This window comes from Oreochromis niloticus, linkage group LG10, assembly GCF_001858045.2.
Source record: "Oreochromis niloticus isolate F11D_XX linkage group LG10, O_niloticus_UMD_NMBU, whole genome shotgun sequence".
NCBI classification, from domain to species: Eukaryota; Metazoa; Chordata; class Actinopteri; order Cichliformes; family Cichlidae; genus Oreochromis; species Oreochromis niloticus.
This window is the reverse complement of record NC_031975.2, coordinates 10,797,591-10,824,028: the sequence shown is the minus strand read 5'-3', so window position 1 is coordinate 10,824,028 and position 26,438 is coordinate 10,797,591. Positions and strand designations below refer to the sequence as shown.

General features: G+C 38.5%; 2 protein-coding genes across 6 annotated transcripts in view; one reads left to right on the top strand and one right to left on the bottom strand.

Moving 5' to 3' along the window:
• LOC100697557 (glutamate receptor 3) overlaps nucleotides 1–2,279 on the top strand; it is a 76,829-nt gene extending 74,550 nt beyond the window's left edge. For all 4 annotated transcript variants that reach the window (XM_005471998.4, XM_003456854.5, XM_005472001.4 and 1 more), the window contains one exon: nucleotides 780–2,279. The gene's annotated coding sequence lies outside the window, so the exon portion shown is untranslated. The remainder of the gene's footprint in view (nucleotides 1–779) is intronic.
• Nucleotides 2,280–3,312: 1,033 nt separating this feature from the next.
• On the bottom strand, nucleotides 3,313–26,389 carry thoc2 (THO complex 2). Of its 2 annotated transcripts, XM_003456815.5 has the most exons (39): nucleotides 26,235–26,389; nucleotides 23,668–23,723; nucleotides 22,352–22,443; nucleotides 21,918–21,969; nucleotides 21,747–21,817; nucleotides 21,476–21,597; nucleotides 21,238–21,371; nucleotides 20,429–20,589; nucleotides 20,177–20,269; nucleotides 19,830–19,985; nucleotides 18,731–18,903; nucleotides 18,331–18,526; nucleotides 18,184–18,222; nucleotides 17,925–18,055; nucleotides 16,973–17,074; nucleotides 16,261–16,345; nucleotides 15,595–15,688; nucleotides 15,396–15,476; nucleotides 15,201–15,297; nucleotides 14,767–14,884; nucleotides 14,469–14,648; nucleotides 14,137–14,301; nucleotides 13,523–13,798; nucleotides 13,161–13,302; nucleotides 12,596–12,753; nucleotides 12,069–12,197; nucleotides 11,846–11,977; nucleotides 11,545–11,729; nucleotides 10,776–10,951; nucleotides 10,469–10,571; nucleotides 9,900–10,285; nucleotides 9,540–9,598; nucleotides 7,960–7,995; nucleotides 5,787–5,912; nucleotides 5,577–5,643; nucleotides 5,330–5,475; nucleotides 5,134–5,210; nucleotides 4,387–4,433; nucleotides 3,313–4,291 (listed from the first exon to the last, which is right to left on the bottom strand). In XM_003456815.5, the coding sequence occupies exons 1-38, from the start codon at nucleotides 26,297–26,299 to the stop codon at nucleotides 4,406–4,408; spliced, it is 4,689 nt and encodes a 1,562-aa protein (XP_003456863.1). In that variant the 5' UTR covers nucleotides 26,300–26,389; the 3' UTR covers nucleotides 3,313–4,291; nucleotides 4,387–4,405. The 2 variants fall into 2 exon arrangements, with proteins under 2 accessions (XP_003456863.1, XP_005472064.1); XM_005472007.4 differs by lacking the exon at nucleotides 4,387–4,433 and having other exon boundaries at nucleotides 5,098–5,210.
• Between the last annotated feature and the right edge of the window lie 49 nt (nucleotides 26,390–26,438).

The window sequence follows — 26,438 nt, the reverse complement described above, 5'->3', positions numbered from 1 at the left end:
GGGCTCAGAGTAGAGCTGCTGCTCCTCCACATCGAAAGGAGCCAGTTGAGGTGGTTCAGGCATCTGATAAGGATGCCTCCTGGGCACCTCCTGGGTAAGATGTTGCGGGCATGTACCACCCGGAGGAGACCCCGGGGCAGACCCAGGGCATGCTGGAGAGATTATATCTCTCGGCTGGCCTGGGAACGCCTTGGTGTTCCCCTGGACAAGCTGGAGGAGGTGGCCTGGGAGAGGGAAGTCTGGGCTTCTCTGCTTAGGCTGCTGCTGTAATTTTGAAAGTAAGATTCGGGTCATTTTACATGTAACGGTTAGTGTAATGAATTACTTTCAAGGTGGTACTTAGGTAACATACTGCATTACTTTTAAGAAAAGTAATGAGTAATGTGTAATTCAGCAGCTTTTTAAGTAACATCCCAACACTGGTGATGTCACATTAGCTCCTCCTTTATATACAGTCTGTCTTTAACACATTAAATTCAGTCTTACCTTTCTTTTCATAATATTTCACACTACTTGACTCTAATCTGTAACTGATTGCTGATTACTAAGCTTAGTATCTAAAGTAAATTGAACATTTTATCAAGTTTACCTAACCTACTGCAGCTGGTTTGATGCCTTCAGAACCGATGAGCCTGAAGTAATAATTTTCTGTAGTTAACTCACTTTTGTGAAGCAGCAGGGGAATCTTGGCTTTTGAATCAAATAAGCCTGAAATGAAATACCCACACATGGCAGTTTTTCATCTGACTCTCTTTTGCACATCTTCTGGCTTCACACAGGTGAAATGTTTCGATTCCCGCCGGTGATCCTGGATGGAAACTGCCACTCTGTGTGACCCCGACACTCCGTGGTTGGCGTCCTGGAGGCAACAGCCTTCTTTGTCACCAACTTGGACACAAGCCTACAAGTCAACAAGTGCTCATTTTGGGTTATGAACCCATCACACTAACAGAGGGCAATGTTGCAACAGGACTTTTGCTCCTGGAAACATGGGATTTGCCTCTCGTAGTGCCTTATGGAGCATTTCTGCATCATGGCAATGCAATTTAAAAATTTAATTCACTTGAAAATCAAAAAAAAAATCAAAAATCTGTGGAAGTAGGGCAAAACATTGTTTCAAATGACAAACAAACTGTTGTAATTTCAGTTGTTTTCTATTTTAAAGAAGAAGAAGAAAGAAAAAAAAAGCCATGATTTGAAATCAAAATCCTGGATTACTTATTTAGTCATTTGAATCCTTTACAGACATATTTTTGTGGTGAACTCTTAAGTTGGATAAATGTTATATTTAGTGAAGTAAAGTCATTTTCTTGTTTTACTATAAGGCTTTTTTTCAGTGTCAGAATATCTAGGACAAGCATCGAACACTAGGGTTAAGATCAATTTAACTGACAATAGTGAATCCAGGTTTTTACTCGGAAAATATCAATAATGTGAAATTAGTGGTCATCTTAAAGAGCTTAGGTGGTGTTATTTTCAAAGCCAGCTGGACGTCACATACGACTGAATCTGTTTTAGATGCTTTTTTTGAATCGACTTTGTGCGACTGCATTTCTTTCAGCTGCCACTCTTTGAAAAGAAGCGATTCTTTTATTGAAATGAGGCCCGCGTTTGATCACTTAGTGCCATATTGTTGAAATCAAAAGAATCATAAATACTTTAGAGGCTAGGAAGGTGACCCCTTTTTATGTAAACCGAACATTCAAATGATTTAACTGAGCTTATGGTTTACACTTTGTACACACTTTAGAAGCTGTTCTCATGTAAGCGCAGTATCTGCAGCTGTGATTCTCAACATCTCTTTTTTGTTGGTAAATGATAACACACCATAGCTTCTTTGGTCGTGAAAAGCTTTCTGTGTCTATGCATTATGCAGAGGGGTGAAACTGTACATTGAGGGAAGAGCAACGAATGAAACATTTGTCTGTTTGTATAAGTGAAATTTTTATATACTGAAGAGTGGGGGGGAAAAGAACCTACAACCGCTACAAACAATGTACGCCTACATTTGTTTAGTATATCAGACTTTCTCATCCTTTTATTCCCCAGAAAAAAGTGCATGTGAATTTGGTAATAGTTTTAAACAAACTGCAGATCGAAATTGACCCTGGTTTAGTTAGTGTCTGTTAATGACATCTGATTTGGTTTAGTTTTTCCAGTTCATTTGTAACAGTACCTCAACCATGAGAGTTGCATGTATGGACACAGTGAACCTCTGTGGAGGGGTCATGTACAAAGGATTTTATTACATTTCCTTAATAAAAGCAGGTTTATATTCACGTGTGACTTTTATCTTTGGAATCCTTCAGATTACACTACAAAAAAAGGGTGTTTGGTTTAGTGTTGGAAAATGGAAAGTAGGTGCAGCAGTTTATTGAAACATGCAAACATATATGTGTAAATACTATGGAATAGGGTTAGGGCCACTGGTAAAAGACATAATTGGGCATGTCTTTTTTTCAGAATTTGTTTTTTCCCCAGTTGCCCCAATTCTCTTCTGCACTTTCCAGATGGTATTGCATTATTTTTGACAAGATTCTCAACACCACTGACTAAAATGCAGCCTAAACCACATCAAAGCTTCCACCATGTGTTACAAATGGCTGTAGCCACTGTTGCACGTTTCTCCTGACCTCTTCTGTATATTCAGAATTTGAATCATTCAATACAATTTTATTTAGGCACTGTATACTGTCAGACAATACAAAAGTAATTCGTCACTCCATCAGATCTGTTGCCACTGATATTTCAGTCCAGTTCTTTTATTATTACCTCAGACTGTTCTGTTTTCCTTCTGTAAGAATGGCCTCCTGACAGCCACTCTTCCATTAAGAACATTTTTGAGGTCATGACTTTCAGATATTGTTCATCTGCAGATATTTTTTCATTCAGAGATCCTTCACTTGTCCAGCTGGCTAACAGCTCTTTGAGAATCACATTGTTGGTGCAAAATATTATTTTATGTCTGCCAAATTGTGTCCATGGATGGACTAAAAATAAAATGCAACAGGTGGATGGTGTGCCTAAAGATACTATTTAAAAGATTAGCTTTGCTAAGCTGTCTGTTGATGTAGACATAGCACTGGTTCATCCTTTTTATGCTTAAATGATCCATAGGTCAGTGTGAAGTAGCTTAAAAAATTAAAATCTAAAATGGTCAAGTGTAAACAGAATTGACTTTAAAGTATAATACTGTAAATTAAGATGTTTGTTTAATCCCTCCCAATCCATCTGAGTGACTAGCCTGCAGATAATCCTCCTTATGCATGTCCTTACATTCATGGCAAAGAAAAGAAGGAAAGAGACACAGTATCAAACTGACACACTAGGAAAACTATTATTTATTGTTTTTGTTGTCGTTTAAAAAAAAAAGAAAAAAAAGAAAAAGCTTACACTCATTGAGTACAGCAGATAAAATCTCCAAAAGTCATTTTGAAACAGCCGTATTTGGAGTACAGAGTATCAGATTTTGTGTGTGTGATTTTTTTCCTTTACAATTCTACATTTGAATCAACGTCAAACTGACATTTTTATAAATTATGTAAAAACCTGTTTAACACGAGGGGGGAAAAAAACCAAAAACACAAAAGAGCTGTATGGGACATTTAAAAAAAAAAAAAAAAAAAGTACAGAAATAACATGATGTGAATTTCATGTTACCCTCTTTATTATTGTACACAATATACAAACTGGTTCTTTGTATCATTTTACTCACATCTACCATCTTACTCGGGTTAAAAGGTGGAGATAAATAAATAAAAGTATCTACGTATCTCAAAAGGATATGAGGTAAGTGAGCATGGAAAGCATGTTAACTCCAATAAAACAAGCAAAAAGCAAAAGCCCAACACTGTACAAAAAAGTAGACATTTTCAAGCATAAGATTATTGGATCTATGACCAGATGCAACCAAGAGATCATTTCATAGAGTAACCACATTTCTAATTAGGATAATAACACTGTGATTACGGCAGCATGTTGCGCCCATATCAAATAATAATAATAATAAACAAAAAACAAACAACAAAACAAAAAACGGATACAAATTCACCAAGAGAAAAAAAAAAAAAGTTTCCGCTGGTTTACCGTTGTTTGAAATGGAAAAATAATGAGGTGATCTGTAAGTTTAGATGAGTAGAACTAACAAGACTCAAGGTGGAATTTTTACAAAAAGAAAAAACTAAAAAAGCCAATCAGGCCAAAAAAAAAAGAAAAAGAAAAAAGAATATGGGTTAACAACAGATGGAGTTGCAGATGTCTTGCAGATAAAAGCACAGCTTCTCCAGTTCCGCTGCAACACGTGGATTGAAGAAGAAGAAGAGAACAAAACATGAGACACGGAGCACACGGTTAAAGCCACTTACAAAGAAACTGTATGCATCTTACCTTCACTAATTAGTGCACATTATCTGTGCTTGTCAGAGGATTTATGAGTACGACTGTTAAGGAAACGGTGAAATACTCAAAGACGAAACAGCTGCTCATAAAAACGTAGTGACGAGAAAAGTCTTTAAGCATAGAAGCTTAAAGGTTGTTAAATGAGTGCGATGCAGTGGTGAGAAAGTCCTCTAAATAATACACCGACAAAAGAAACCCACAACTAACTGCAAGTGTGTATAAGCCTGCCTGATATGAGGTTTATAAGCAAAGGGACTGGCACACTGGCTCTTTGAAATGTCCACCTAGAAATATGAGGTTAAAGTCACATGATCAGTTTAGACTGGCACACTGGGTCAGTGGGGAAATAAGCCGACCATTAAATGTTCAAATAAGATGAATCAAACAGTTCAATGCAGAGGTTAAGAGCGCCAGTTAAAAACAAGCCAGCGGGGCTGGGTTGTAAGTGTAAATGTGGCATCTGCTGCAATCCTTACTGGATCTGAGTGTTTGTACTGACACATAATATACTAAAATGAACGTAATTATCCCATAATAGAAAACAAATTCAGTGCCGCGAACAGCTGTAAGTATCTTTGAAACACTATTTAACTTGATAAAAACTGTGTATTTGGCTAAATCAGTTAACTCCATCTACACTGGTTGGGATTTACAGTCTGAAATAAAGACAGCAATTTACGAAGAGTTCATTAAAATCACCTTCACACTGAAATGTCGCTTTATATTTAAGGATATTGCTTTTTCTCTTCCTTTCCTCCACTGCTGTCCCTCTTCTCTTTCTTTTCAGACTTCTCTTTGTCATGTCTGGACTCCTGCAGCACAAAAAGGAAACAGAAAAAAAAGTAAATAATGCCGACAAAGTGCAGAAGTCTTAAGAGAAAGTCCTTTAGTCGACGGCTCAGGACAGCGCGCGACAGTGGCTGAGTCTGACCTTCTTGCCGCCAGAGGACGTCCGCTCGGGTTTCACAGAGTCGGCCTTCTCTTTACTAGATGATTTGGATCTTTTGCTCTTCTCTTTCTCGGCCGACAGCGGGGAGTCACAGGAAGGACTTGTGCTCTTGCTGTTTTTGGAGGCATCTAAGAACAAAATGTTGGCTTACATTAATTTTTATTTTATGTTCTTCTTGTTTGGCTGAGAGCTCTTTCAGATTTTTTAAGGACAAAAAATAAACGCTTACTGGTCCCATTCTCATCCTTTCTGCGTTTGGCTTCTTGGCTCGTCTCACGGTCGTTGACAGCGTGGTCCTGATAGACAAATGACGTGATTTAATAATAACTAATATTTCAACTATGTCCTTGTTGCTACTGCCTCTCCATCTAATATGAAAACTAAATCTGGAGAAAAAAAAATCCATTTCACATAGTCAATGAGGCTGTTAGACACTGACTCTTTTTCGCTCTTTCCGCTCTTCTTTCTTCTCTTTGGATCGGCCTTGTGTGTTCTCTGAGTCTTTCTTCTCCATCTCCCTCTCTCTGCTCTTGGACCGGGCAACTGAATTGAAGTTCATGTGGTGCTGGAAAAACAATTGCACATGAATAGACCAAAACAACTCAAACAGGCAGGAGTGCCTTTATGTTAAGTGTTAGTATAACTTTAAACATAATACAGCACTGCAGGGGGGGAAATATGCCCACAATCACTCTACATTGATGACATTATTTCCAAATACTCACTGATATTCAGTCATGTGACACGTGACTACTAACTGTTCAACAAAGAGTTCACAGTGGCTCAGAGTGGGCTGAGATCTGCATTTAAACTAAGGCAGAGTTGTTTGTCATTACGAGAACAACAACGAAAGAGTCCAAAGGAGAAAAACATCTATCAACTAATTTACTTATTTAAAGTCAAGTTATTATCGTTTATGATTTGTGAAACTCGTTTGTTGCAGTGTGACTGACACTCAGTCTGATAGTTCTATTACATAACGCAAAAGGTCTGTTTGACAGAACATGCAAGGGATTCGCTTTCAATGAAATAAAATATACTTTTCAGAGCAGTTTAAAAAGTCTTACACCGGCTTTCAATACAGGAGTTACAGCACAGATGTTGATAAAGTGCTTATGAATCTAGATACATAGACATGCGAACACATCTTATAGTCTTAAGTCAAAGGCTGACATTATAAACATGTACCATTATAAGAAATGTACCATCACTATTAAGTAGTTTTTTCTTAGATAGTATTTTCTCATTTGACATGTCAATAAAAGTCCTTCATAAAAATGTTTGATCAATTTAAATATGAAAAACCCAACAGTAGCTGCAGTGCCTCTTTCTAGCAGTGATGCCTGGAGCATGCTGGGGTGAGCCTACAGGGCAGAGCATATCCCACTACATTTAGTTCAGTTATCATTTTCCCACTAATATAGACTTATAATATGAAACAAATCCCCTAATAAATTAGTTATAATACATTAGACTATCAAAGTAATGAAATTACCTTCATTTGAAGTTGGAGGGTAGTCTAATCTACTGGCTCAGAGGCAGAGTGGGAAAAAATGTTATCCTGAACCCTTTATAATGAATAACTATTAATTAATAAAACATAATCTGCGCTGATTAAGTTTTAAGATTTACAGATTCTTTATATTTATGATTAAAAATATAAACCTGTTACAGTCAGCTGGAAATGAAGGGACACTTGAGTTTATATCTACTTTGTCTTGATAAAATATTCCTGTCCAACAAGAAATATGGCCCTATAAGAGCACATAGTACTCAGTAACTGATGGTTTTCATTATAAAAGTGTACCGTGTAATGCTACATATATTAGTTATAAATTTTTAAGGACACAGCCAGCTAGGACTTCATATTATTGTCTCTATTGTCCGGTATTTAATTTGCCCTTGCTGACATAAAAAAAGGTGAACAATTCAGATACTTCAACAAAACCTGAACATAGCAGCATTTTTCATGTTTAACTCACAGGAATAAAACAGACTGTCTGAATCTTGTGCACACAAACTCAAACTCATAGCAATAGTCATGGCTAAATGTGTTTCTTCAAAAATTATCAGCTTGAATACTAAATCTGGCACGTCATGTAGGTCAGTTAAGGGATGTGGTAAACTTCAGAAAAAACCTCAAAACTAGGGGCATTACGGTTTGGTATTTATGGCTTTTTCGTGGTTTTTTTTTTTTTTTTTAGTCTGCAATGACTTTACTTATTATTTAGGCAATGAAGCTAATGATTCTAGCAATTGACTAGAGCCATCTTTAAAAAATATACCTTAAAGTTTCTGCTAAAAATCATGAAAATTAATACAAGTCATGTGTAATTCACCTAAATGCAGTCTTTAGCTGATGCAGTCTAGTGTAAGCTACATGCACACTTCTTCCAAGTGGCAGGTGTAATTTAGTAGAAGGAAAACATTTTCTACATGAAACTGCACATTACAGCTTTGGCAGTTCACACGAGCGACTATTTTTATTTTATTTTTTAAAGTGTGAGAACAAAAGACCGAATCACATGACATCAAACACTTTTTCATGTGAGAAGCTGAAGACGTTTTTGACTCGTGAACAAAAAGCTAGGAATAGAAGAGTTAATTCAAACCTTGGATGTGGACTCCTTGGGTTCGATGCTATTGTCCTGTAGGGATGAATGGAGATGACAGATGAGCTGGGAGGGGGTGGGGGATTGGGAGGAGGTTGTCAGACAGCAGCAGAGAGTTGGAAAAAGGGGTTGGGGAGGTGGGGAGTTGGGGCTGGCCGGACCAACAGCACACTTCTCCCTTGACCTCTGACCTTCAAGGACTAAGGCTTTGACAAGGTTATAACATAGAGGAGAAGTCATCATCTGGAATTGCAATATTTAAAATAGAAAAACCCTGAGCATATATGAAATAACTGCTAGTCTTAATACTACAGACATGTCTGACCTAAAATAGAAGTCCTACACCACAGCTGGTTTTCAATACATCTAAAGTGCAAGTGCTGGAAGTAATATATGTGTGTGTGTGTGCGTGTGTGTGTGTGTGTGTGCGTTTGTGTGTGTGTGTGTGTGTTTGTATATAAATATATAAGACAAATCACTCAATTTCTTATGTGCTTGATTGCATCCCTACATAGGTAACTGTTGCTGTCACTTACAGTTCAGGAATGGAAAAGACACATGGAGCCTATTTCTCTGGTGGAAGGGTAAATTAAAGACCTATCACAAGCTTCCAGTGGTTTGGGCAACGCTCCAGACGATTCAGGCTTCGCCCACTCTCTCCCTCACTGCCTCTCTCTTTGCAGGGGTGGGCTTATTTTCTTCTGTATTTTTGGTAGATTCAAAACTGCAACATTCACATTCTCCGTTGATCTCAGATGCTGGTGGCTCTGGTTTTCCACTCATTGCTTGCCAGGAGGTAGTACAACTGAAGATCCCATTGGCTGGTAAGTCGTAGGGATAGCACTGAAGGGGGGGAGAGGGGGCTCGGCAGGACTGACTGGACTTGCATCTCATGACGTGCAGACTCCGTGAAGGACGTTTCAACAAGCGGAGATGGAAGAGGGACTCAGCTGCAGCAGAGGCACTCCTACAGCAGGGAAGATGCTGGACACCATCCATCTTTGTGCTGCATCCAGGGGACGTTGCGGGGTTAGCGAAATATTTCACATCACAAAAAACAGGAACTCTTCACAGCTCAGAAAAAAGGAGGGGAAAAAACTCTTGGGCATCATTTCAAGTAGTAAAACACTGCTCCGGGTTTGGGGGGGAAAAAAATGCCTATGGAGCGCTCTTTATTTGGCAAGCCTTTTTTTTTTTTTTTTTTTCTTCAGGTGAGTATTATTCTCAAAAACAAAAACAAAAAACTCCACATGGAATATAGAAATGCTTAAAAAATTTCTTTCTTCCCAAGGCACACTGATTGCTTTCATTAATATGAAAATAGGTAAATATTTCAATATGAAAATACTCAATATACACAATATTTTCTTGGCTAAGTCCTTGAGGAGATCTCTCCCAATTCTGCAAAATATCATGCGTATGTCCATGGAATGCTTTCCAACTCCCATGGCTATGGTTGGGATTTCCGTGTGCGACAATTCTCCTTTGTTGATCTTCTGGGCTGCTGGAATGTGCAACGGCAGGGAACGCTCCGGCAGATAGAGAAGAAACTGGCACAGCCTTCCTCAAGCCATACTAACCTTAACAGACGAGGAGTGGGACGGGGAAGCGTGACTGTCGAGCTTTCGTCTTTTGTGATCTGTGAGAGACAGGCCGAGGGACACTGGTGTTAATTTGTGCATTGGTGCCATCCATTTAATGGCTTACAAACATGCTACAAAGAGTAAGAAAATGCTGAATCTAAACATTTAATTTTACTTAAGTGAATTCATGTGATTCACAAATGTAAAGCATGTCAGCATCCAAGTGGACAAACTGTCGCAGAAGTAGAAGAATACATGAGATGATCTGTACGGACCTTGTAAGAGGCCTGACAGAGAAGTCAAAATGTTACCGCACACTTTCATGAGCAGTCTAACACCACTGGAAAAGCTTCTTACCCCTCTCAGATTCAGCAGACTCAGATCTGGGACCTGGTGACTTGAGGGACCCGGCCACAGCACTCCTGTCTCCTTTCTCCTTGCTCTTGGCCTCCTTGACAGCATCACGCTCCCTGGACGGTTCCATGGGCTCCCCGTTCCCGGCTTTGACCTTGTCGTCTTTTCCACTCTTCTCCTCTGGCTTCACTTTCTCCCTGTCTGCCTTCGGGGTCTTCTCCTTACCCTCTCGCACCACCCGCTCCTCTTTCCCTGCCCTCTCGTCTCTCTGCTTTTCCCGACGGTTCTCCGCCTTTGCCTCTGGTGTGCTGCCGGGTGTCTTTTCTTTTTTCTCTTTTTTCTCCTTCCCACTCTTCTCTTTGTCGTCCCGTTCTTTAACGGCTTTGGTGCTGCGGAGAGACATTTTTCCTTTTCAAAACCATTGAATTGAAAATGCTTCACAGAGCAATCTTCTGAATCCGACACTCAATTATATTTTATTTATACATTGCTGTATCACAAAACAAACTGCACACACTTTCAGCAGCCGATGAAACTGGTGGATTTTTTAAAGCTTTGTTTTATTCTCCTACCTGTTGAGAGCACCGTTGCCATTGCTGGTGGTCACTTTGGCTGCTGCACTGTTGGCTTTGTTCACTGGCTTTGTGGTCCCCTGAGATTTATCCTTGGCCCGATCTGCCAAAAAAAATAAAAAAATAAAAAAATAGTCGGACAGGGTTTATTAAAATTACGGGCTTTCATATTGGAACTGAAGCACTGAGTGTTTATGCTGCATTATTGTGGGAAAACAGTAATATAGACATACACAATAAAGAATTTAGTGTTTGTCAGATTATAGAGAAAGGGGGTAGCTGTCACATTTTTAAATCCTTCACTCACCACCGTCCTCTGAAGTCCCCTCCTCGGTCTTGCTTGTGCTAGTGGCAGGCTTGCCTGTGCTGCCGGGGCCGTTCTGTTGACTGGCAGGTGTGGCGCTGCGTGCTGGCTGCTCTTTGTGGTGAAACTCATTCTCAGGGACCATGTGCACCTTCTGGCTTTTCAAGCGACCTGAATAACTGTAAGACGCATAAACGGTTTGCAACAGAAGATAAACTTCTAAAAGAACTTCTCAGTGTCACGCAGTGCAAAAATTAAACTTTTAGAAACTGGTAAATATCAGCTAAAATAAACCCCAGTGTATTTGTCTAATCATAGATTACACACAAGCACACACAAACACACACACTTGTATGTGCTGATCAATATCCTACGCAATCCTTTCCTATACACAGTGAAAACGTTCACAGAACAACATTCACTGCATATAGGATTTTTACTAAAATGTTTATACAAATCCAGGTTCTGTCCTGTCTGCATACTTAAAATTAGAGACAATGGACTTTCTTTGTAGCTTTAATGGCTCAGTGGCATTAGGTTCTTCCAATTTAAAGTCACCTTACCACCTATTAAAGGCTCAATTATCAACACTTAACAACCATCTCCACTCTGGGGCTAAAAATCAAGTGCACCAACCATATTTTAACATAATCATCTCAGCTACAGATACAAGCTTCCACTCCTACATGTCTGAAAAGAGTTCATAACCCCACTTCACGTGATAGATGTTAACTATAAGCTCCACATAGAGCTGATCAGCACACAATGTTACCCCATTGCTAAGGCATAGAGGTCTGGTCGCTTATCCTTCTCTTCAAGGCAGATCTTGTGGACACGGCACTCTAGTGCTTGGCCCAGGTTCAGGACTTTCGGGTAGCAGGGCAGGATCTTGGTAAGTACTATTAAAATGTTCCTGATGTGGGTGTAGTCTCCTGTTTCCAAGCAGTGAACGGATGCCTGGTTGGGGGAGAAAGAAAGGGTAAGATCATGGTTAAACACACACCATTAAGAGCTATGCTTAAAATCATTTGGACTGAATATAATAGAAGAGTAATGCTAAACAGGCAACTCACTTTAGTCAGCATGTAATGCCATTTATGAACCACATGGCGGAAGTTTTCATAATCTAGCTGATCTGCTTTGTTTCCTCCATCAAAGCCTGTGGCTCTGAAGATGGTGAGGAAGCCGGGATAATTGGCACACTCCTACGACCGCACAAAAACAAGAAAGATTCACATCCAGCTCAACACGCAGCAGAAATTTTTCCAGGAACACAGAACATGTAGACATGGACACCTTCTCATAGATGGCACGGTCGCTGTGCCAGCGGGTCACCGTCTCCAACATGCAGCAGAGGAAGCGTCCATAGCGGTGAGACTCATTCTCTGTACAACTGGCCACAGTATAAATGATAGCAGAGAACACCTGCCAAGGACACAGCGGACAGTTTTTACTTAACGACTAAGGCAGCATGATCTATACATTATAATGTGCATGTATATTATTGGAAAATAAGGGGCAGTGCCCACACAAATTATGGTAAGCGTTCAAGCTTTTATGCTTATCATCATTCAGCTGAACCTTCTTAGCATATCACTTCAACTTAACACGATTCACTTGAATGGTTGAAGAACCACTCAATGATAAAGACGTTTTATTTTAATGGATTATTGCTACTCCCTCTATTCTGTAGAGCGGGATGAATTAGAGCCTAGTTTATTAATCACATTATGAATATTTATTATTTTTCTTTCTAAAGCACTTTGGCTTTAAGAAGCTCTAAAAATGGAGGTTAAATATTGTTGTCATGCACAACCTCTTACCCTGTCGTAGCACAGTAGGGTGCAGAAGTTGGGAGTCTTCTGCTGATGGACAAGCTCAACGAATCGGGCACAGTACACCGCGTCGATGGATGAGAAGATGCAGCGAGGGAACAGGCAGAGCTGCAGGAACTTTGTTATGGTCTCATTTTTTGTGGATTCTGTCAATAAGTATTTAGATTTATGTTGGTAAAACAATGGACATTATATCTTCTCTCATGAATGATGGCATTACATCAGCTTTATTCCCCATTATTACATTAACTGACTTACTAGTTACTGGCTGTGTCTAAAGGGAGTTCAAGGTGAAAATAACACGAACAACAAGAAAACAAGAACTATTACATACGTATGTAATAGTATGAAGGCATCACTGCAGCCATGCAGCCGCTGGATGTTTGCTTAGTGAGAACCTAGAAACGCTTGTAAATAATGCAGCAGAATTTATATTTTGAGCCTTCTCTTTGGGTCAAAAGAAAATTGATTCACTATTTTCTTTTCTTATTTTGAAAGACTGTGCACAAGCTGACTAAGATACATCAATACCACCAAACATTAAATCACTTACTGGCCAATAACCAGTTGTCTTTCTCCAGTTTGAGGCGGTGCAGAACTCTTTGGACATGCTCCAGCTGCTTCTTCTCCTCCTCCTGTAGTTTTTCCTGCAGTGCAGTGCAGCGTTCCTTCTCCTTCTTTTTCTTATTCAAGGGCTACATTGGAAATAAATCAAACAAAAAACAGTTCAAAAATACACCGAATTACTGATCACAATCATTTTACAAGTACTTCACCCTTACAGAGATTATCTTAGCATTCTTTGATTTAGGAAATTACACTGATTAAAATCTTGTGAGCAACACAACAAAAACATAATTTCTGTATTAAATCTGCAACCTGCTGTGCAGCAACAACTCTCAACAAGCTACTCACTATCTCAGGGTTCTCCTCGATTTGCTTGATCTGCGCCTTGAGCTTGTTGACCTCACGCTCGTAGGCAGCATGTGGCACGGCCAAGTCATACATGGTGAGGGACCAGAAGGTGGCGTAGAACTGAGGACGGAGATCATCCCAGACCCTGGCTGGATGGAGCGATACTACAGCCTCATGTACCGGTGTCATCACCTGTTCGCAGGCCGCCACATACTTGTGCACCTTCTGCTGCTGCCGATTACCTTTTTCTGCCTTCTTCAACTCATCATACTTAGACTGCAAGAAGAGAGCGTGAAGTTAAAGGACCCTGATTTTTTTCAAGTTAATAAACGGTATCCATTTCTTCATTTAAGCAAATCAAGCAAAAAAACAAACAAAACAAACAAACAAACAAACAAAAAAAACTTGTGAAGAGACAGATATAGCATAAAGTCTTAAAACTTAAACAACAAAGTTACTTTTTAAAATATTTCCATTTTATTCATAAGACTCGAGTTCAGGCAATTTTCAACCCACTTTTTTGAAATCTTTGTTTCAATAAGGGAAATCAAGCCCGTAAGGACTGAGACAATTCAAAGGCAGTATGTTGAGAAAATTGAGCGTAATCTACTCACCAGTATCTGATGGGCGTACATTGGCCGAGACAAGAAGAACGCAGCGTCATGTGGAGTGTGGAACTGATTACAAAGGATGTCAATAGAGGGAACCCGCTTGATGTAGTCCTCCGTGCTGAGGTTGGAGGCCAGAAAACCACCAAACTGCACTAATGTGTCATGACACTGCAGGAAGTAAATGATTAATTATATATAGGAACAAATAAAACACAGTCTCTTAAGTTTTTGTTGTTAGATGTGTAGTAGAGAATTTCATTAGAATTTCAATTTACCGGTAGTTGTCAAATGCAAGGACAGTCAACTGTTTAATTTTACTGTGACAGGGTGAGTACCTGGTCATACAGATGTCCAACAAGTTTAAGATGTTTCTCTCCACCCTCCAAGAAAACCACGCCATTTCGTTGCTGGGCCATGAGTAAACACAACGGTAGTGCTAGTTCGTGATCCAGAAGCACCTCCTTCAGACGCTGAGAGGACTTTTTAGTGTTTCTGATCTGGCCGAAGTATCCACCCTGCAAAGAGAATCAGACTCATAATCCGTGTACCTGCGCTGAGGTTAAAACAATGGGTTCAGGAAATCTTACAGCTCTTTCTAATGAGACTGCATTAGAAAATGACAATTGTACATACCTCGGCTTTGAGTTGCTCGCCTCCAGTCATGGCTTCTAACTGTTCCGAGGTCATCTCATCGGTGATCTCAATGCCAGCCATTTTCTGCACCACTTCTTTCAAGATCAACAGGTCAAAACTGCAGTAAAAAGAGTGAAGTTCCTCATATGTTTAAATAAGAAACAAAGCAAAGTAGACACTGACCGCCAAAAACAACCTCGTGCTCATCTCCTTAAATAGATTTTATGATTTTTCTTTAACTAAAATTAAATATTTTCTGATTTCTCGGTAGTGATATTACAAGTTGTACAGCAAGTATGTATCTTTTGTTATTTGAAATGATTATTAAAAAATATTTTATCAGGCAAAGTGATATGAAAGGAAAAAAATCCATCGGTCCTTTGACTCGCAAGTTAGTAATTCTATGCTGTCACTACTAAACAGTAACCACTCACCTTTTCCCTGCTTTCAGTTGATTGGTGACATATTGAAGGAGGCCAGCCAGCTCAATCGGGTACTTTCTGAACACAGCTCCACACAGACTTGCCAGGCCTTGGCGTATCAGAAGAACAGGTGTTTGTTAGATATTCATTAAAATATCAAACAATTTCTTTTCTTTTTCATGCAAATGAAACCGTAAAGCCACTCACTCTGAAGCCACGAGGAGATGGTAGTGTCATCGTGCTTCATCTTCTCCTTCTCAGGATTGGCCAGAGCCTCAATTATGCAATCTGAAGACAGAGTTAAAAGGAACAACACAGATGGACAACTCCCTCACAACTCAGAAACACACACACTTGTTAACAAACTGAAAAAAGAAAAAAAAGAAAGAAAAAAAGTGTAGGATACAGGCCAAGACATCGTAGTTGAGGGATGTGAGGTATTTCAGGGAGTCGACCACGGGGCTGATGAGGTTGTCGTACCATTGGATCTGAGACAGGATCTGCCATAAAACAACGAAGGAGGAGGATGAAAAATGATCAACTACACAGGATATTACACATTACACCACACCTTATTGCATTTACTACATATAAAAAACTGTGTCTGAATATACTGAAACAGATAAGATGCTCATTTGAGCAGTTTTATATTGTGAGGTGCACGGATTTGTTAAAATCAGTCTCACAGATGCAGAACAAAATGTCCTACTGATGTGTATGGGTATTAACAAATTTCATTCAAAACATTTTGCTTTATTTCCACATTTTCCATGCAAACACTTCCTGCCATTTAGTTTTTGCCAAGTGCCTATAAATTTGGTAAATGGATGTAGAATTTGCAAGCAGGACGCTAGACATCAGCAATTCCTTGAAAACATGTAATCGGAAACCAAGCCTGCTGTAGGACAGAGAGAGAAATCTTACTGGCAACTGTATGGAATAGAGAAAAAAAAAAAGGTGCTACATGTTTAGAGAAGTGTTTCCTTACGGCCATAAAATGCAGGATTGGTTGCTCTTTGTAGTTTGTGGACACACACAGCAAAATAAAATAATTGCAATAAAAGGGACTTACATAATCAAAGAGGATGGTGGGATTACTATGGCTCAGTTTTCCAATCTGCCTTCCAGATTGTTTCACGTTCTCTTTGGTCAACCGCCTAAAGAGTGGAGAAAAGGAAGGACAGGGGAGAGAAAAGATTTAATAACACAAGATGACACAAAGAGCACTGTGAGCAAAAACTGTCACTTCTGTAAGTTTCAAAGCAGTTGGAAAATGTTTTTATGGTTGTCATCTTAAAATAAAAGAACTGTTACTAATTTTTTCCCCCCCAGTAGCAGGACAGTGTTAGGATAATTACTTGCCCAGCATCAAAAATAAGCCTCTCTTTTAAATCCTTTTGCTGTTCAACATGCTCATGTTTAACTGTGCTTAAGACAAAGCTTCACTTGAAGTGGTTAACTAAAAACCAAACAAATCTCTGCATGTTTCCATTAATAATAATAATAATAATAATAATGATAATAACAACAATAACAACATTTTTTAAATTTCACAATTACTTGTTAAGACCACACACACACACACACAGTAAACTTTCATCTGCTCCTGCTTGTTCAGTGTCATGCAATGATAACAGTGATTAACATTCGACCATTATCCAACCATTTGTTCCTTAGTTAGTAATGTACCACACATAATTGAAAGATAATATGAAAAGATCGATCAACACTTGAGGATTCAACAATATTAGATGACTGAAAAGATGATCCAACATTTTACTTACTTCATGATGTATTTGGCCCTATCCACGGTCTGAGCTTTGACTTTAACCAATAATGGATGGCTGGAATATGTCTCATTCTTCCATTGCCCATATAACCGATACCTTAGGGAACACATAATGAGAAAGCAAAGGTAAATACTTAAAAACACTGGTAAGAATGGCAATGTATGACATATTAAGAATCTACAATTTTACAACTATAAGAACTCAGACCACGCTTTCAAGGAAGTAAAGTTCATCAAAGTTGCAGTTCAGAGCAGTTTAGGAATTTTCTTATGCATCTCATTTGCTCTTGTCAAGACAGCAATGTGAATGTCTAATTTGTTTCACATGCTTCACAAAATGAAACAAATAATTAACTGTCATATTTGAAAGATGTAATAATAATACTAATAAAAAATCTTTAAGATGCATCCACTCATTAGTACTATGTCAACCCCACTTTACAACACACTGGCAAATGAGCTACAGTACCTGCCCATTTGTAGCATACAGGAAATAATTTCTTTTGACACTGTCAAGACAGATCAGTATGCAGAAACTTTCACTGTATTTCAAAGTGCAACTATCATAGGTAATCTACAAGTTTGTATTATCAGCTGACAAACTGACATGTACAACCAGAAGTAAAACAAGTCCTCTGGGAATGTGGAGCATCACTGCCTATCAGCGCTGTGTGAAAATGTCCCATCAAAGGCTCTAAAAATAAAATTCCTACACTGCTTAGGGAAATAAAAAAGTATATTGCACACAGAGCCACAGATTTCACTTTGCATAACCAAGCATTGTTTTAAGAACTGAGCGTGATTCTGTGTATGGTAGTTGTTCTTTGGCAGCTGGTATACACCATCCTCGAGTGACACCTGAGGGTTTACGAACCAACAATTACACAGCACCACATGCAGTGAGTGATACTATGTGCAGCGTAGTGTGTGCCTGTGCGTCTCCTTACCTATGTTGGTAGGGAAAGAGTTTGAAGAGACCCCACAGCTCCTCAGACATGCAAGCATTGCACTCCATCAGAGAGAGTGACGGGAGTAGCACCTGGTCTGCAATACTCAGGAAACAGCTCAACAGTGTGTCCTATGATGAAGATATCATCAGCATGAATAAGCTTTTCAAAGTCACATAAACTAAAAATTAATCCATTAAATATAGATAAATAAATATCAGTGTTTCTATAGGTAACAACCATGTGACTTTATGCTCACCATTTTGTCTTTCACCTCAGGTCTGTTATCACTTTGGTACTGAGAAACAAAACAAAACAAAACAAAACAAAACAGAATAGCAGTCAAAATTAGATGAAGGCTGCACTATAGATGTAGAAAACAAATAGTGGGTGGTTTGTGGTGTACCTCTTTCATGAATGCCTTGCCAAGACGCACAATCTTGGCAAAGAGAATAGGGTCATGGGAGAGGTGAGGGCCCAGGTAGCAGAGCATGCTGAATGTGTCCCTCCTTAGGTCCTCAAAGCTCTCTGCAGGCTTAGGGGCCCGCTTGCTCCTTAGTGGGTGCATTACACATCCTCTTGCCCCTTTAGGAACACCAGCCCTAAAAAATACAGAGCAGCATATCAAAGTTTGTGTTTAATTTCATATTTTTTTTCCAAATCAGTTGTCTATGTCCCATGTCCTAGTGGGCTTGTATACATAAAACTGAGAAAAATTCAAACCAGGTGTAAAATAAGATGTACTTGTGCATTCTTTTGGCTCGGACTACACATGGTGTGCAGTAAATGAAACATGAAATCAGCACCTTCTGTAAAGAGGCTCCACAGTCAGGTGCACAAGCTGGCAGAGTGCCAGCGCGATGGCCTTGTGAGAAGTGGCATAGAAGGAAGGCATCTGGTCCATAATACTCTGGGCATGGTGCCAGTCTCCGATCCTGAGCAGCGCTTCCAACAGACCAAGCTTCTGGTTATCAGGTGGCTGTAGGCACAAAAAAATAAGAGCAACTAAGTGTCAGTCTATTGTTAAATATACCAACGTTCAGTAACATTCACTAATGTAATTAAAGCAGACGCAAGAACTAAGCACAACTGCTGTCACAAAAACTGACAAAGAGGTGGCACTAAGATGTTAGTGCCTTCAGTTGCACACCATACTTCTTGCCTCTTTTTTTGCTGGAATCAGTTGTTCTCTAGCCTACGCCGTCACACACTGAATCAATGTTTTTGTTTGGAGAAAGTCAGAATTTTATATTTTAGAAATCAAAAAAATAAGAACATTAGTTTGGAAACTGATATTTTGACATCTCTTTTATTTTACCCATAGCTATCAAACCTTGTTAGTACAGTAAAGTTCCAAATTTTTCTTTCTACTAAGGAACACTTAAATGATTTTTAAAAAGCCATTTATACAATAAAATGTGATTTTTTATGTTATTCTCTTAGCAAAGTTACTCTATTTCAATCCAGTGATCTAAAACGAAGCTTAAAACTGAGTATGATAAAACACTTTAACTGAAAAAAAGAACAACTCGACTTAAAACTAAAATAATAAGAACTACTTTAAGAACTACTAAAATAAAAAACATTTTTGCAATGTTCTGAACTTCTGTGTTCTATAAGACACTGTCTGCATCATAATAACAAAAACACTCAAAGTAATAAAAACCAAACTTAAAAAGGAACATTTTAAACAATAAAAAAAAACTAAACTAAAATCTTAAAACTCACTCTAGAAAGTAAATGAAGTAAAAACTAAGTAAAATACACAACTATAGTAATTCTGCTCCAACTAGACAGTTCTGCTACAGTTCCTTTTTATATTGCATCACTGGCAAACATCTGGCTCACCATCCATCCTGAACAGACCTGCATGCAACCATAATAAGAAAAAAAACCCTTCATCACCTTGTCATTTTTCTCCTCTTCCTTCTCTTTGTCCTTTTCTTTGTCCTCACTTTTCTCAGAGGGCAACACAACCATGACCAGCTTGCGAGCTATCTGCTTTGCCTCTGAGATGTCTCGTTTGTGCTCCTCTATGATGGCGGCATCTAGTGGCATAAGCTGGGAAAGCACAAAAGCACAAAAACAAAAAAAACAAAAATTCAGTCTAGAAGCAATGTTTTGTCCACAAGAGTCACAATTAACATATTTGAACTAACAGTAAATTTTGGCATATATGATCCATAAGCCTAGATTTAGCTGATGTTATAACTAATGTAGTAAATATCTGGATTTGCAGGTCTCTTCCTTACATGTACGTAAAGATCTTCCAGCTCTATCAGGTTATAGTGAAGGAGAGCAGCAGCAATATGGTAAAGTGACTTTGGGGTTTCCTCATTGGGCTCCTGAAAAAGAACATAAATCAACAAAGAAAACAGAAGTGATAAATATGATTTAGAGATTACAATTATAGGAAACATTTTAAAACACAGGTAATAACTTTTAGGTCATTTACTATACTGCTGGACACAGTCTGGCTTCTTTTATTTTTATGATGTTCTCACCTGGTAGAATTTGAACTTAAAGCCCAGGATGTGGCAAAGGGTGAGAGGCTCACACATGTAAGACTTGATGAGGGACAGGAAGAACTCATCTTGGTCAGATCGACTCTCATACACCTCCAGAATTATGTCCAATACTCGGTTGGGGTCTAGGTTGAAACATCCTGCAGGCAAAATAATCAGGAAAACTAAGCAGCCAAAAATGAGAACTTAAGAAAACAAAAACAAAACAGCTAGTCCACAAATTGTGCTGCTATAATGCAAGGTTAACACAGAACAGCAGAGCCACCGGACCTCTTTACTGTAGGGGACAGGGATACAGGTTTTTATTTTTAGGTCACCCCTCTGTATCTGAACTGCCTTGTAATAGTATTCCTTTGATCTCAGACTGATGAAATCCAATATTGTCAATTTATCATACACTAAAGTAACCACACATTCAAGTATCAATTTAAAATCATCACTGTCCAGACGCATAATATGCAGTAGAGACACTGAAAAACATTAATAAAAAATACTGAGTTTATAAAGTCTGGTTAACAAAACTGATGCTGAAAACAAAGAGCCACGGCACTGAATGATGGCCAGAAAGTGTGATTTTGCAAAGCATTCTACAGTGAAGCAGACCTTTAATCATTTGGATTTAAAATGCAATTACGTTATCATTTAATCCTATTAGACAACAGGAAAACATAATGTCTCCAGCCATGGCTATCAGTGACAGAGAGAGATAAAAACACCCTTAAGAAGTGTGTAAACGATAACAGAAGCGCCATGTGTGAAGCCGTGACAATGAAAAAGCAGTTTGTTACCTATGAGGGATTTGATGCTCTCCAGAACAATATGGCTGGTAATATTCCCCGACAGGTCTTGGCCTAGCTCAGTGATTAGTTTGGCGTAGCCCTCGTTCTCCTCTCTTAGCAGGTTAAACTTTTGCTGCTTGTAACTGACAAAAAAAAAAAAAAAAAAAAAGAAATGTTACACAAATCTTGAAAGGACTTATGAAGCACCTTATCTACGTCTACATCTTTATCACATCTCTATACTTACAATAGTTTAGTCTTGATTTTAACAATTTTCTGATTGAACTGATGGGCTTGTTTTATAAGTCCAAGGGACTCAAGAGTTTCTGGATCCAGCCTCTCTTTCAGAATGGCTTCAGGGACAAAAAACTGGGAAAAAACAAAACAAAAAAAAGCAAGTAATTAGTTAATTTTGTGTGTACTTTATTGGAGACACGACAGTCAGTAAGGCCTCTACAAATTTAAATGGAAAGCGCCATACAATTTGTTCTATCAGCTGATAAGAAAGGAATACTTACCAAACATGCTCCGACCAGCTGTGTGTAATGGTCGCGTTTGTTTTTTTCTTCCAGTGCACTAGTCTCTAAATCTATGAAAGTAAACAAACATAAAGAACAAGCAATAAAAACATATCAATCATCATAGCATTAAAAAAAACAAACAAAGAAACTCAAAACCACAAAAGTTACCTAGTATACTGAACACATCTGCTAAAACTGATGGCATGTCTTCTCGAAGTTCCTGAAAACAAACCAAAACAAAAGATAAGTACAAATGTTTTAGGCTTGGCAAAATCTATTGTTACACGGTACAAAGAAGCTCTAATAACACAACTTTTGTGAGTGGGTAGATTTTGTTTCTTTAGCATCTGCAAATTACCATCATATCTTTAAACAGACGTATAATTACACAGAAATACTGAACCCATTATGTGCCAAAATAAAATGATAGTGTTTATACACCTGACATACAGAACTTTATACACAAAAAGAAAATTTGAGATGTATTGCTATTGGGTTAATATTGTTAAACCATGAGGTGGTAATAAGAAAAAAAACAAAGAAGCCCAACAACAACAACAAAAAAACCTGAGGTAAAAACAACAAGCTAAAAACACATGTACCATCATGTCCCCAAGGACGCTGGTGACAAGATCCAACTTGAGGTTCCCCTGTACAACTTGCCAGCAGAGCTCATATAAGGCAGTCTGTATGTCTGTAGGGGTAAACAGACAAAAACACAAGCCAAGTTTTATCTAATACTAAAATAAAACAAGTAACTGAGAAATAATTCATAACATAAACTAAAACATATCTAACATATCAAAGATTAGTGTAAGTGATTCAGTGCAGCATTGTTGAATAACAGCCAGGAAAGTATTTCTCCAGAACACAACATGACAGTAAAATTTAGGGCTGTGCGATATGACAAAAATCTCATATCCCGATATAAGACATTTATCGTCCTGTCAACGATATAAATCACAAAAATGTAATATTTTATGTAAATTCTGTGAATCTCGGGCAACTCGACTTGCGTGAAGTGTTTCCAGCTGGGCGTCCTTTACCTGGAGTCGAGTGTTTTAACCGATGCAAGAAACTATACATTTTTAGACATAAGTTGTAACGGCCACCATTTTCTTTCTTAGTTCGAGTCTAAGGTTTATTTTTTAGCACCTGACGGCTCTTTTTTTCTTCTCATCCGTAAACTCTATGCTTACTCTTTCACGTGATTCAGTTTATTTTGAAAAGTCACAACAGGATCTTGAGCTTTATTCTGAAAGGTTTACGTGGAAAACAAACAAGCGGACAGCGGAGCTACGCGGTGGTTTTACCGTCATTGTTGCTAACGACAACATGTAAAAACAGGCGTTTGTCCGTCCATAGTGTGGTTATATTAAATATAAGAGAAAGCGAAAACTTTAATTAATATATCCACTACAGTGAGCATCAAAACGATGAAAAAAATATTGCTGTAAACAGTTTATTTTATGACGCCACGAAACAAACGATAGCGTAATAGGAAACAACAGATGTTTTTGTATCGTCATCCGATATATATCGTTATATCGAACAGCCCTAGTTAAATTTGACCTTTTGGATATAAAATCACTTGATTACAGTGTTATCTGAAATTTTGTGACATGTGTCAGCACACACCAAACAGAAATCTCCACATGGGCTGCTTAATTCCCTTCTACCTTACAGCCATTGTTAAACATGAATAGTACCGTGTTTCAAAAATTAGACAGCACTTCTGAAATTCATGGATTTTATTTTTTAAATCTATTTTTGGTAAATAATTTTAAACCTTTTGCATTCTTTTTGGAAACTATGAGAATTCCCAAAATGGACGTGTGTGCATGAAGAGCAAGCTAAAATACAGTGACAGATGCATACAAGAATATTATTAAAGGAACGAGGGTCACACTCAACTCACCTTTAATTTCACTTCCATGATCTGCTTTCTCTGTAAGGTCTTTGCAGAGTTGTACACTATGAAGTAAAGAGAGAATTCTTTTTTAAATTAAACTAGAGTACAAAAACATGATGATGAAAAGCCTTATAAAGCTCAATGAACGAACCAGGATGCATGAAAACTTATTTAAATCCATTTGTTCCGTGCCAACAATTTCTACATAACATTATTCTTGTAATATCCCGTTCACTTCCTCCAAGTTATATTTTTAGATCACATAACACTATTGCATTATTTACGCCTTAATCCAGTCTTAACATTACACCGGATAAAGCTTTAGGTTTATCCTAATTATCAATGTAGTAACTCAAGAAATATTATATTACCTACATTGTCACTACACGAGTATTTATGCTGAAACTGCTGTGTGTGCATATAACAATAGCACTGGCTCTTATGTTTGCTGGATTGATTACTGACTGAATCTTTGGGCGGGACAACCCTTACCTTTTCTGTTGCCAAACACTCACACAGATTTATAGTTAGTATTTACTGAGTGCCATGTTTCTCCCTCTTAAACTGACTGTGACTAGTCCAATAGCTTAGCTGGTGGATTGAAAGACTTACGGTTCACCCAGTTGACAGCTTGACTGGTATTAAAATATCAGAAGTAGTGATGACAAAGGCAGACTAATCGAGCACGTTCTGCCATGCACATCCCATTCATTAAAAGGTATAATTACACACACTGGAGCACACTAGCTCCTTTCCTCTGTAAGAAACTCAACGCAGTCCATCAGCTTAATTGTTAGAGATAACAGCTTGTCAGGTGCTAAACACACTGTGAACAAGAAGTGCAAATGCTACAAAAAGTCAGAGTTACAGCAAGCGGACACCTTGGATTGCCGGAGCCTCTAAGGTCAAACGAAGCAAAGCTGCTATTTGTATAATGAGGCTGACAACATTTTCACCACTTTAAACTAAACCCTGGCCTCTGGGACTGGTTAATTGCAACTCAACTGGTATGACTAAATGATATTAAAAAAAAAAAAAGATGTAGATCCAGAGGTCCACAATGTTTTATATCAATGAATTATAAGGTCAAAAATATTGGTTAAGTAATAACAATGTGATACTTTTAGTATCAACACGAAATCCACCTTTTCATTTACTGCCTGTCATCACAGAGGATGGCATCTCACTGTGCTGCCAAATAACACTTCCACTGCAATGTACTCAGCTTTGGTATAACGGGTAATTTGCCTTGATGGAAATACTTTAATGGTTACCCCGTAGTTGCAACTGTTTGGCATAATTTCCAGTTAAAGTGCTATCAGTTATTGACACAAGATAGTGGAACGAGAGTTTGAGTTGGTGCATCCCACTGCAGGCCTTTCTTAAATATGTAAGGCCTACAGCACATAATCGTAGCTAGTACTGTGGATGAGCCTATTGTGTCTCAGCTCAAAGGCGATGGCAGCGCACAAAATTAATGCGTGAAATTATCATTCACGCAACGTTTTTCTTGTATTTTTTGTTCTAAAGAAACTAATTTTAAGATAACAGTCGCCGTACATCAAGGTGTTGGGAGAGGCTTTTACAGTACTGCTTAAATTATTAAGTTTGACATGTAATGTTAGTGATAAAGTTGACTCTGGTAATCGAGATGCCTTTATACAGCACCAAGCGCACAGATGTGCATCGATGAATAACCTTGGCTATGTCCACAGTCTCTATGCAAACCGTACAGCGGCTATCTTACACCATTATCTAGGTGAAATTAACGCCAGCTAAGAAAAGTATGACGTTAGCTGTAGCTAGGTTAACATTATGATTAAAATCTTCATCTCCTAAAAAAATATATCGTCAAATGATACGTTTTGTTACACTGAATCAAAAAGCGTCATCTTTATTCTTCCAGGCTTCCCCGCCTAAACATTAAAGCATACGAAAAGGAATTCAACACAACAATTAGTGTAGCTAACGTTACGGCTAATCTGCTAAAGCGTTTTGTCAATGTCCGTTGTTTTCCCTCCACACGATTATTTAGTGTTAAGGTTTATAACAGGCTGCCCAAGGGGTTTTCTCGCCAGCTGATTCTCGGTTGTCTGCTCGAAGTTGATGGCTGCTAATTCCTTGAACTTTGGAAGTACATTTACGCCAGTTTACTGGATAGTGCGATATCGAACCAACAGAAGAGTATGCTATGTGTATGCTAGCTCGCTTAGCGTTAACAGCCATAGTGTTTACACATTGACGGCGAATCAAATGGGAGCGTAAAGCTAGCCTGACTGCTAGCAGACAGCATTAGCTTCCACGGTGACGTTCAAAGCCATTGAAGTCTTCTTTTCACAAGTCTACCAAATTAACTATATTCAATACTCAGCAACTAAATTACACGTATTGTTTTTTAAGTAAGTGACACTTGTAAGCCACTTTATCTTTTAGCTGCTTAGCTAAAGCTAACACACCTAAAGACCGGCCTTATATTTGAATGCTAGCTACGTCATTCTTGATACTTTTTATTCGCAAACAACGGGTAAACAAATGCAAAATTCAACACTGCGTTGAAATTCAGATGCACTCACAACTCATGTTTTCCTGATTTTTCCCAGTTTTTGATCCATTCACCAGGAAGGGTAAGTGTCGCCATCTTCCATGCACACAGCCCGGATGTCTAGTTTATCATCATGGCACACACAGGGTCAAATGTGGTGGTTAGCCGCCGCTGCTAGATCACTGTTGCATTGTGGGACATCGACAGCTGTGCGTCCGAGGTTTTCACACGGAGT

What these genes read in the sequence shown, in the direction of transcription:
- thoc2 (XM_003456815.5), bottom strand. Translation starts at nt 26,299, where the DNA reads ATGGCGACACTTACCCTTCCTGGTGAATGGATCAAAAACTGGGAAAAA. An exon ending in CTCTTTCCCTACCAACATAG is followed by an intron (nt 17,075 to 17,924) that starts GTAAGGAGACGC and finishes GTGTTCCCTAAG; the next exon opens with GTATCGGTTATATGGGCAAT. An exon ending in GGCAACGGTGCTCTCAACAG is followed by an intron (nt 10,286 to 10,468) that starts GTAGGAGAATAA and finishes GTCTCTCCGCAG; the next exon opens with CACCAAAGCCGTTAAAGAAC.